This window comes from Trichechus manatus, unplaced genomic scaffold (assembly GCF_000243295.1).
Source record: "Trichechus manatus latirostris isolate Lorelei unplaced genomic scaffold, TriManLat1.0 scaffold00005, whole genome shotgun sequence".
Lineage (NCBI taxonomy): Eukaryota > Metazoa > Chordata > Mammalia > Sirenia > Trichechidae > Trichechus > Trichechus manatus.
Window position 1 is genome coordinate 14295434 of NW_004443941.1, and position 12294 is coordinate 14307727.

Genomic DNA, 12294 nt, shown 5'->3' on the forward strand with positions numbered 1-12294 from the left:
ATCTCATTGAGGGTCTTCCTCTTTTTCGCTGACCCTCTACTTTACTAAGCATGATGTCCTTCTCCAGGGACTGGTCCCTCCTAATAACATGTCCAAAGTCTGTGAGACAAAGTCTTGTCATGCTCGCTTCTAAGTTACGCTAAACTCAAGCTGAGCCAAGGCCATGAGAGACCCCAAGGCAAGTTTTGGGCCAGCCTCGATGTGCGGAGTGGGGAGGACAGCAGGAAAAGCTGTGCCCTGTCCCAGCAGTGAACCTGCCAGCAGCAGAGGGGGCAGGGTCTGTAAGAAACCCCTGAGAAACACAGCACGGAGCCAGCCAGCCAGCCGCTAAGAAGGCAGCCCAGCTTCCCTCTGCGTGTCTTGGCAGCACGATGGCTGCCAACCCTAGGTCCTCGGTAAATGTTCCCTGAAGGAATGGATAGATGGATGGATGTTGGTCTTCCAGCTGCATATCTGGTGTTGGTTGTCTTGTTGAGGCCATAGGATGAGGGCACACCCCTGTGGGTGTGGGAGGGAAGAGGGAGAGTGGGGAGGGAGGAGGGAGTGCAGGGAGGAGGGAGAGTGGGGAAGGAAGGGGAGAGTGGGGAGGGAGGAGGGAGAGTGGAGAGGGAGGAGGGAGAGTGGGGAGGCAGGTCTCCCGGGTTCGGCCATCCAGGGAAGAACCCGGTCCACAACAGGAAACTTGAACTCCCAGGGAGTCCAGACATGGAGAGGTGGCCACATGAGGGTAGGCCAGGTAGGGACAGTCCAATGGGGACCCCAAGGGACAGATGAGTACACTGCCTGTGGTCAGCCTGATAGCCAGCAGCAGTGGTCCCCTCTGCACCTCATTCTTCCTGCTGTTCCCAAGCCCTGGGTCATGTCTTGTTCAAATAGCCCAGCTCGTCTTAGCTGTGTCCTGAGAAGTGTGATGAGTCCACCTTGGCGGGAACATTAAGGGAGAAGCAGTGCCCCCTCCGCCCTGCCCCAGGTCAAGAGCGCAGCAATGGTCAGTGGGAAGAGAGCCACAGAGGACAGTAGACTCTTAGGAACAGGAGTCATGACTGCTAGGGTCAGCCACTCTCCCCATGAAAATGCTCCCTTGTCTGCCCGCCCTGGGGATCTGGGAGACCCCCCACCCCAGAGGGATAGCAGATCCTTGGTGCCCTTGGGAGACAGTCTGGTGTTGTGGAAAGAACCTGGGCTTTAGACCCTGGCAGACCTGGGCGTCAGTCTCGGCTCCACCATTTCTGAGCTGTGGGACTTTTGCAAGCTACTTAACCCGGGGCTTCCTGTCTGTGCAATGGGGGCAGTGCGTACCTCACAGGGTTGTCGTGGAGACGAAGTGGGATGATGGTGCAGGACCAGCAGAGTGTGTGGCAGTGCCTGGCATTTGTCACTGGTAGGTGTTGGGCCTTAACCACAGCAGGGAGCAAATCCAGGTGGAGCTGATTGATTACGTGAGCCGACCCAGGAAATGGCTTTGTCTTTATCCCTTAATAACATCTTGGGCAGATGCTAGAGTTTTCCAAAGAGTTTTTAAAAAACAAACAAAAAAAACACCACCAAGTGCCAGTTTTAAGATTGAGACTCATTCTCAAATGTTAAAAAGTCCAGTCCAGCCTCAATCAAATCTTCCAGTTCACTTCTAGTCAAAGTGTGCCCCCTCCCTCCAGCTCTGGCCTGACCCTGGGCCCAGGGACCTGCGCGGCAGGACGGGTGATCTGGTTTATTTTAGCTCTGATCTTACATCACTGCTGCCACTGTGGTTCTTCCTTAGCGCTGCCGGGTGGGGCCGCAGTGCCCACTGGTAGGCTGTGCTCATCCATGGAGTCCACTTAGGGGTCCTTCGGAGGCCCCCACAGGGACGACAGCCCGGCACCGTTCCCTGAGTGGGTGATACACTCTCCATCTTACCTCCTATGAGCCCCTCTCATACTGTCCCAGCCCTCCGCCCCTCAGCCTCTATTGCTAGCCACCTTGTTCCTTGTGGGCAGTGTCTGGCTTCCTTCCACGGTGTCCTCTCGTCCCATGGCAATCTCACGCCTCCTCCACGCAGCAAGCCCTAGAGGGGCAGATGGCTCCTAATGCTGCCCTCCCTCCCCGCCTCCCCACTCCCGTCAGACTCCCAGCCAGAGAAGTCTCCACACAGCTCCAAGGTCCAGGGGACACTGTCTGGCTCTCCCAGGACACTTGCCGTGCTCTATCTGCTCCAGTGCACCTGCGGGACTGCGAGCATCTGCAGCTCAGAGAGCATCCAGCCAGGAAGACAGCTGCCGTCCCAGAGGAGCTTCTCTGGGACCATCCTGGCATGGGTAGAGGATACCGCAGCACTAGAACAGCAACTCTCCTACTTCGTTACTCTTCCATCGATCCCGGATAATTCAGTCCAGCCTGGAGTGGTGGCAGGGTTTTGCTGTTTTACTAAGTCTAGCATGGATGTGTCTAGGAGATGTCTAGCACTTCTCTTAAAATGGGGGATAATGCATTGCATGGTGTTCTCAGCTTTTAGAATTCAGCTAAAAACCCTAAAATATAGGAAAATCTCATTCAACATCCTCTTAGGCAAAGTGTTAATTTTCCAGGCTCAGGATCTTCAATTTCTTTGGGGCTTTAGGAAAGCGGTTCATCTGCTAGAGGTTTTGTCTTCCCTCAGTGCGTAGAAGCGGTGTCGTGTATAATGATCTAGAAGCCAGGACGTATGGATGGTAGTCTGTCCCCAACTAGCTGTAGGCCATGTCCCCTCTGCCCCTGCTCCCTCACCTATACAGTGAGGGCTAAGTAGATCAGAATTAAGGTTCCTTACAGTTCTAACTGGAGTCCCTAGGTGGTGCGAGCAATTAATGCTCTCAGCTGCTAACAGAAAAGGTTGGAAGTTTGAGTCCATCCAGAGGCACCTCGGAAAAAAGGCCTGGTAATCTACCTCTGAAAACACAGCCACTGAAAACCCTATAGGGCACAGGTCCTATGAGGTCACCATGAGTTAGAATCAACTAGCCAGCAGCTGGTACTGATACAGTTCTAACAGTCCAGGGATTTTTAAAAGTTCTTCTTATCGTGAGTTTACAATTTTAAAAACTCCTAAAACACACAGTTTAAGAATTATACAGCTAACACCCACGTAACCAGCACCCATGTCAACAGAACATGTTCACCACCCAAAGGTCCTCTTGTGTTCCCTCCCAGTCACTACTGCCTCCCGCCCCCCAGAGGAAGCCACAGTTCTGACTTCCATCGAAATCACTTGTGTGCTTTTTCTTATGTTTTACCAATCAAGTATGCATCCCTAAACAAAATACTAGTTTCGTTTTGCCTGGTTTTGAATTTTACACAAATGGAACAATACAGAATATAGTCTTTGTGTCCAGCTTCTTTTGCTCAATGTTCTTTTTTTGAGAGATTTGATCCATGTTGTGGCAAATAGCTGTACTGATGCTTTTTCATTGCTGTATAGTATTCCCTTGTATGAACAGTCCATGATTTACTTATGTTACTGGCTGTTTGGGATATCGATCTAGGACTTTTTATAAATAGACACACAAATACAAACACTCCCACTCCACCCCTAACCATATTAATTCAGAGCCAATTTCTTTATGAGCTCATGAACTTGAGTTTGGCTTTAAAGTATAGCAAAATCCTTCTATCATGTTCTCAGTTATACTGCTATTTTGATTTTTCATTCTACTCTGGCCAAATTCTGCACCTGAGAACATCTCCCTCGATGTGGTTATCATCAGAAGATTGTCCCCTAACTTGAGTCATTAAGCATAGGGTAGACACCATGGTCAGGCAATTGGACATTTCCCCCAGGGAACCTAGAAAATTATTAGCAGAGAGGTACAAGGAACACGGAAAGTACTACTACAAGAACTATTTTCTCTGGCCTGTTTAGGGAAACAGTAAGCCAAATGGAACAGCAGTCTTCTTCGCCCCTGTCCCAGGCTGGCCCCTACCCCACTGGCAGCACACATGAAGTAAACAGGGATGCCCCTAACTTCTGCTGCCACAGGTACCGAAAGGTATCATGATGTTGCTCAAATGGATGATCCATCAGCTCAGAGTCCAAACAGCAAATGAATCTTCCTACCAAGAAAATAAACCCTAACCCGTAACCAGAGTCAGGCAACCATGGGTCCCCCAAAGAGCCGACAGCTGGCATCAGGCCGAGCTCGGAGAGGGGCAGGCTGCCGGTCTGCACTGCCCGGGACGGCATGGCAGGAAGCCAGGCATCTTGCAGAAATCAACTGATAAGGACTGTGTTTTGACCACGTGCAGGAGCTAAAACTAATTATGAGTCCGAAGCAATAAGCAGCTGCCCAGGCACAGAGCAGGCCTCCCAGGGCAAACTACCCCACATCCAAGGCACAAAGAAACAAAACCTTTCCCTTGGCCACAAGGGTAAGCAAGGGGCGTGGTGTTCCTTGGGTGAGAAGGAGCTGACACCCAGAGGCAGAGCCTCACTCACTCCCTGAAGGGTGTAGGCTCTTTCTCAATGGAACCTTTTGTCAGCTTCATGAAGCCCTTTTCAGAGACCGCTAAATACAGCTGCGTGCTCTTCAGAGTGAGCAATTCCAGATTAGCCGCAGTCCTTAGAGAATTCTGTCTTAGCAAGGCCACCTGCTGGGTATGACCTGGGGGGGGGGGAGTGACACTTGTCTGCTTTATGGACATCTCCGTGGTTTGCGCTTGTGCACGGGTGTCTATTTTGTGTGTCCTGCGTGCATCTCCTGCCCCATTCATTTTGAATTATAGATTCCCACCGTGAAGGGCCATGTCTCCATCAGTCTGAGAGATTGCCAAGATCAGGACCCATATCTAGTGCCACCAAGCAAGAGAAATGTGTAAGGACCGCTTTCTCTCCACCTGAGTGCTGCCACTCAGGACAGAAGCCGTCTCAGCAGCTGTGCACCAGCGGCACCCCGGCCCTGGTAGGGCCCGCCTGCCCAGCCCCGTCCTTCGCTGACCCGTGCCCTGTCTCCGCAGGTTTCGGCATGACCACCCCCGCGACGGTGGGCGGGAAGGCCTTTCTCATCGCCTACGGGCTCTTTGGCTGTGCGGGGACCATCCTGTTCTTCAACCTCTTCCTGGAGCGCATCATCTCGCTGCTGGCCTTCATCATGCGCACCTGCCGGGAGCGCCAGCTGCGCCGCAGCGGCCTGCTGCCCGCCACCTTCCGCCGCGGCTCGGCGCTCTCGGACAGCTGGAAGCCCTCGGTGTACCACGTGCTGCTGATCCTGGGCCTGTTCGCCGTGCTGCTGTCGTGCTGCGCCTCGGCCATGTACACCAGCGTGGAGGGCTGGGACTACGTGGACTCGCTCTACTTCTGCTTCGTCACCTTTAGCACCATCGGCTTCGGAGACCTGGTGAGCAGCCAGCACGCCGCCTACCGGAACCAGGGGCTCTACCGCCTGGGCAACTTCCTCTTCATCCTGCTCGGTGTGTGCTGCATCTACTCGCTCTTCAACGTCATCTCCATCCTTATCAAGCAGGTGCTCAACTGGATGCTGCGCAAGCTGAGCTGCCGCTGCTGCGCGCGTTGCTGCCCCGCGCCCGGTGCGCCCCTGGCCCGGCGCAATGCCATCACCCCCGGCTCCCGGCTGCGTCGCCGCCTGAACGCGCTCGGCGGCGACCCCCGGGCCCTCGACAGCGACGCTGAGGGCCGCCGCCTGTCGGGCGAGCTCATCTCCATGCGCGACCTCACGGCCTCCAACAAGGTGTCGCTGGCGCTGCTGCAGAAGCAGCTGTCGGAGACGGCCAACGGCTACCCGCGCAGCGTGTGCGTCAACACGCGCCAGAACGGCTTCTCGGGCGGCGTGGGCGCGCTGGGCATCATGAACAACCGGCTGGCGGAGACCAGCGCCTCCAGGTAGACGGCCGCGCCCGCCCGCCCTCCCGGCAGAGCCAGGAACCCTGACCAATCTGGGGTGCCGTCGGGCGTGGTTTGCTTTACCTCTCTCAGACGCTGGCGCGCTTAATCTTTATCCAATAAAACGAAACAAAAAAAAAATTTTTTTTTTAAAGAAATACTGTTGGGCCAGGCCTGGTGTTATCAAGGGCAGATTCTGGGGGAGCCTGGTTTCCTTGTGGGTCCCCTCTTGGAGAACCGTAGCCCCAGCAGATTCTCCCTCCTGGGAGATAAAAAGGCACTCCAGACCCCGCCAGGTGCAGACCGCGGCAAGGAGAGCGTATCACTGGGTTTTGCAGATTCACACCAAACCCCATCCCCATGCACACAAGCATCCCGCAACCCTAGAGCATATGGTGCAACTTTTCGTGGCTCTGAATTACCTCCTCAGCATTTAGAATCCCGGCCCAGCCTAGCAGCTTCCTTCTGGTCGTCAGAAGTGATATAGTCACAGTTTTGACAGGTGGGGGTGGGGAGAGCCATATGTTGCCTCCTGGGTGTGTCTCTATAGAACAGCCACTACACACAGGAGAACGGTGTAGTATTGTGCGATGAGGTGCCACACGCACCAGCTTGCGGACTGCGGCATTTCCCCCAGATGTGGAACTTGCAATGGTAAGGGACTCCGGCTGGCCTTTCTCAGCTTAGAATTAGTGCCCTGAGCACAGCACTGAGGGCAGCTATTCCTTATGGCAGAAAGCCCAGCGTGGCCTGTAGGAGAGAAAGACTCAGACGGGGCGGGGGGGGGGGGATTGGGGAGGGCGAGCCCTGCTCAGCTTCAGCTGGCTGATTCCTGAGGCTCCACGCATCTCTGAATCCTCCAGCCCTGCTTTCTTCTTGATCACTCACGGAGTGCTTCTCATTGTTAGCTAGGAATGTCTGAGTCTTCTTGGACAAGATTTTTCTTTGTTGGTGTGAATTTCTTTTTTCTTAACTACCATCCATCAGTTCAGCTGTTCCCCTTTAGAGAGCCTGAGGGTGCAAAGTGCAGCCACCCAGCCACCCCTCCTCCTCTACATGGGGCCCTGCCAGCTGCAGCCTTGGGGAGCCAGGACCTGCAGTACCAGGAGTCTGAAGCAGCCGTCCTGCAAATGTCAGGGCGTTTGGCTCCAGAGTCCATCATGTGCTTGGGAGTCAGGAAGAAAAGAATCCTATTCTAAACCCCGCTTGGTCCCCACGAATAATTACATGAATTTGTTTTCTCCCCGCACAGTCTGTGCTGGGGATAGAGGAAGGCAGGAGGCGGGGAGCTTGCAGAAAGAGTGAACAGAAGTCATTTGAGGATGAACGTTTTGCTTTGGGTGATCCTCAGGTGGAGGGACAGATTCTCCCAGAGTTGCCCTCTGCAGCGTGGGGGTCACTCGCCAGGAGGGAGGCCAGATGCCCAGGCTTCCTTGCAGGATGGGGGTCTTAGACTGTAAAGGAACACTCTTTCTGCCTCTTTTTCTCATCTAAAGAGATGAGGGTCCCGAGGACAAATGCTAGAGTTTATACAGACATGGTGTGACCCACCAGTATGTACAGCTTCTGACAGAAAGTCTTCAGGAAGCACCAGGACGCCTCACACAGCCAGCGCCAGAGGCACTAAACCCATTAAGGAAGCATATGTGCCCCCCCACACACACACACTGACACACACACACTCACACACACGCTCACACACACGTTCACACCCACACACGCTCACACCCACACATGCTCTCATGCACACACGCTCACACGCTGTCACGCGCACACTCACACACAAACACGCACACACACGCGCTCACACACACAAGCTCACACGCACACACAGCATTAAGTCACACTGGAGTGTCTGTCAGACTTCTCTTTCCCGTTCTAGTTCACAGCAGGAAGGAAAACAGCTGCAAACTGAGTAACTCTCCAGCTACTTTGGTAATTTTAATTTGGAGTGGGACTGATTTTTAAGCACAGCCGGTAATCTGGGGTAAAGCTGGTGAGGTGGGGCTGGTCAGGAGAGAGGTCAGTCTGGCTGAGTTCTGAAGGCCCAAGAGCCACACTTCCGGATTCCCTGTGCCGGCTGGCTGGGCCAGCCTGTGAGCCCAGACTCAACAAAGGCCCACTGCCTGAGCCATGGTTGCAGTGACCCGGGGGATTGCATGCCCAGAGAGGCACGTGTCTTTGGGGCAAGGCCCTCTGATGGGACCTAAAAATAAACTGTCGGATGTATCCCTTTAAAAAAAAGGAGAGATTAAAAGGCATCCAACTAGAGGTGTCACCTAGGCAACGGGAAATACGTTGGGGATCTGAGCCACCCAGAGGCGGAAGTAAAGATCCCCATGACAGAGGCATCTCGACTGTGAGGACTTAATCTGCAGGCAAAATAGCAAACTCCCCACAGGAAAGGAGCCCCAGGAACAGCCCCAGGAGCTTATGTCCTAGCAGTGGAGTCTCCGTGAGCTAGACAGACCTGAAGCGGGGTCCAGTGCAGCCACAGGCCTGCACTGGGTCCCATCTCCACATGAGGGAGCAGGATCTGTCTCCAGGGGAGAAACACCTGGCAATCTCTGTCAGCCAGTGCTTGCTATAGTCTATCCTGAATTTCTTGTGCTGCAGTCTGTTAGAAACAATCAAAACGCTCCGAAATTTGAACATAAAGTTTATTCTGAGCACTTATTCTGTATAGGGAAGTCATTTTGATTGCAAAAAAAGCAAATGTCTCTAAAAAGCTAGGTACAATGAGGCTGATAAGGAGAAGAGGAGGGAGAAATACAGACGATCAACCATTGGCTCATCTTAACATGATTGACCGAGCCCTGCCCTCCCCTTTTACTGCGATCAATGGATATCGGTTCACAAAATAGTCTGTGCCCCTCCACCCAGCCATGTCTTTTTTTTTTTTTTTAATTGTGATTTAGGTGAAACGTTTACAGAGCAAATTAGTTTCTCATTCAAAAATTTATACACAAATTGTTTCACAGCATCGGCTGCAATCCTGCATTGTGTCAGCGCTCTCCCCGTTTCCCTTTTCACCCCACGTTCACCCACGTCCTTTCGCCCATTTTTCCCCATCCCCTCCTGCCTTCCCGTCTTTGTTCCTGGGTAAGGGGTTACCCATTTGATCTCATATATTTGATTGATCTAAGAAGCACGTTCCTCACTTGTATTACTGTTTATCTTATCCAAAAACCAAACCCGTTGCCGTCAAGTCAATTCCGACTCATAGCGATCCTGTAGGACAGAGTAGAACTGCCCCATAGGTTTCCAAGGAGCAGCGGGTAGGTTTGAACTCCCAGCCTTTTGGTTTGCAGCCCAGCTCTCAACCACTGCCCCACCAGGGCCGTTTGAACTTCAGGGGTGGCTTCAAGTCTGAGTTAGGTGTCCAGGGGCCATAGTCTCGGGGTTCCTCCAGTCTCTGTCAGATCAGTAAGTCTGGTCTGGTTTGTGAATTTGATCATTTGTTCTACATTTTTCTCCTACTCTGTCCGGGACCCTCTGTTGTAATCCCAATAAGAAGGATCAGTAGTGGTAGCCGGGCACCACCTTGTTTCTCTGGTCTCGGGGTCATGTAGGCTGTGGTTCATGTGGTCCGTTAGTCCTTTGGACTAATTGCTCCCTTGGGTCTTTAGTTTTTTTCCCCTCTCCTTAGCTGCAGACTAGGACTAGAAGAGACCAACAGTTGTATCTTAGATGGCCAGCCATGTCTTTCGAGATTCAAATTTAGGAAGCCTAGCTTCAAATAAGCAAGAAAGGATTTGCAACTTTGGGTGAAAGAAAAGCTGCTGGCAGATTAATTTGGGTCGGGGATTTCTTTAAAGTGAATATTTGGTTTCATGGGTCAAAAAAAAATCCAACAAACCCAAAATCAAATCAAGGTATCTGCTATCAATTTCTCTCTTTGACAAACCTTAGCCCAGTTTTCGCTGCTGTTCCTATGCTTTGCCTTTGGAAGGAGGCAATTGAGGGTAGCTTGAGCAAGCTTCAGAAGGAGCCCCGAACATGATTTGAGGGGGCAGGGAGGCCCTTGCCCTTCCCTCTTATCAACTTCCCGGGGAAACATCCATGCTTGCGGGGTCTCTGGTTTGACCTGCACTGAAATCTACCACTCCCCTGGGCTTTAGGAGTTGCTTTCCAACTTTAGGGCGATGCTGGGGCGATGGGGGCTCCCAAAAAGGTGTGATGGGCTCTCAGAAGTCTTGCCACCCAGCTGTGGCCCCGTAGAGGCCACGGACTTGGTGAGCAGCCAGGCCTTCTCAGAGATGAGCAGGCAGGTGAAGAAGCCACGCTTGGTGTCCTTGCTTGCTCAGGGCAGGTGGTCAGGCCGCTCTGTCCTCTGAACCAAGCCAAGCCCTCTGGGCCTGTGGATGTAGGCAGAGGCTCAGGCAGTCTCAGGCACTCAGCTTGTGGAAAATGGCAGAGAGCCCCTGCCCAGGGTTATTACAGCAGTATACACACACACACACACACACACACACACCAGCCTTATAAAGAGCTACTAGCCTCATTCCCCAAGAAAAATCTCAGTCTAGGCCATTTAGAGAAGAACAATTTCCTATTTTTAACTCCCTGGAGAGCTACTAGGGCCTGGAAAATTCCTCTCTGCCTTGGGGCGGTTCGTGTACAATTTGCATGTTATTTGTGTTTTACACAGAAGCCAGCACCCAAACCCAAGCCAAACCCTGGAAAATAGCTGCTAAATTGACCCAGGATCCACATCCCTCAGCAGGCCTCCCAGCAGACCTCTCCCGGCAGGATCTGGGGTGAGCGGTGGCTGATGCTCGTGACCAAAGGAGCCACTTCCAGGGAAAGAAGCAGATGGTGGCCCACAGAGGCGGAGACCACGGAAGCTACGGGCCACGCGGCTCTGTCTTACTGTAACTTCTTACATTCTTTTAAAACCAAAAGCACAATTCCACATGCACAGTGTGGAAAACACATCCAGACAGACTGCTTTGGGGCACTTCTGAGTTCCGAAGAGGCGCTGGGGCTTATCTGTCCAACGGTTGTTGTATAACTTATATAACAAACGAACTTGTTGATGCCTCTGCCACCTCCATGCTCCGTGGGTGGGAACGGCCAAGGAAGGGTCCGCTGGAACCATTCCTGGCCCCCCAGACTCCCAGGGAACGGGGTCTCTTTCCAGGGCATCAGGCACATCAGCGTGGACTTGAGGACTGGACTCTTGCCCCTGAAGCAGCTCTGGCACCTTGACACAACCCAGAGCACAGCGACGCTCAGCACGCACCCGGACAGTCTCAAATACGCTTTGAGGATAAGCACTCACCTGGCCTGAGACCCTCTTCCCCTCTCTTTCAGCCTCTCTCACTTCCCTCTTCTCCCTAGGGAGGCTCCCCTTGCTTTACAAATGGATTTATTTGCTCCTTGGTCTCTCAGGAGGGGGGAGCCAGCCTTCAGGGTTTCTTAAATGATACATTTATTTTTCTGAGCAGCACTCCAAGAGAGGACTTGAAGGGTGTTTAAATTAACGATGAATAAAATGCAGCCTGCCACCCATTTGAGCTGTTTTGCTTTCTGTCGAATCTGCTCCCACCCCCATATCCGTGCTCACACCTCCTCTCAGGAGGCCCCTGGAGACTTCAGCTTGGAGATTTGGGTCTAAACGGCAGCAGCTCCCCTGGGGAGTTACTCTGCAAAGCAACACTGTCATGCATCCGCACCAAGGCGCCAGTGGACCCCACGGGAAGCTTTGCCAGGCTGGGCCAAGGCCGATTCCTAAGGGCTGCGGCTGGATGGAAGGCGGGGTATAGAGGAAATTGGTGCTGGGGGAGTTGGGGGAACCGCAGATGGGCCTGGGGAGGTGGTCCCAACCATGGCAGTTGGCGGCACTCTAGACTCTCCAAAAAAAGAAAAAAACAACCTGTTGCCATGGAGTCTGACTGGTAGAACTGTCCCATAGGGTTTCCAAGGAGCAGTTGGTGGATTCAAACTGCCGACCTTTTGGTTAGCAGACGAGCTCTTAACCACTGCGCCACCAGGGCTCCAGGCTCTCCAAAAGGCGCTAAAATACTGATGCTCACCCACCCCCAGAGATTCTGATTTCATTGTTCTGAGGAGACGCTCCAGCAGGCACTGGGGTTCTTTAAAATCTCCCCAGGTGATTCTAATGGGCAGCCAGGGTCTTAAACATTGCCCTACATCACACACACACACACACACACACACACACACACACACACACACACTCTCTCTCTCTCTCTCTCTCTCTCTCTCTCTCTCTCTCACATGAGCACTCACATTATCGTGGTGTGGAAAGAGTGCTAACTTAGAAGCTCGGCCTGAATTCTGGTTCTTGGATCTGGAAGTCACTTTGTCCTCTCAGATCCATCTCTAAAATGGGATAATAAAACCTCCCCCACCCTCACCCCAGCAGTCTCATGAGAAATAAATGAGGGGATGGGGACCCTGAAAAGTGTAAAGTGCTCCAC

The 12294-nt window shown here is 52.8% G+C and overlaps 1 protein-coding gene across 1 annotated transcript in view; it reads left to right on the top strand.

Annotated features, from left to right (window-relative positions):
- The window catches only part of KCNK12 (potassium two pore domain channel subfamily K member 12), a 48015-nt gene extending 42019 nt beyond the window's left edge, over positions 1–5996 (top strand). The window contains exon 2 of the mRNA XM_004369483.1: positions 4966–5996. Within this exon, the coding sequence (XP_004369540.1) occupies positions 4974–5852 (879 nt within the window). The 5' untranslated portion in view covers positions 4966–4973 and the 3' untranslated portion in view covers positions 5853–5996. The remainder of the gene's footprint in view (positions 1–4965) is intronic.
- The last annotated feature ends 6298 nt before the right edge of the window (positions 5997–12294 follow it).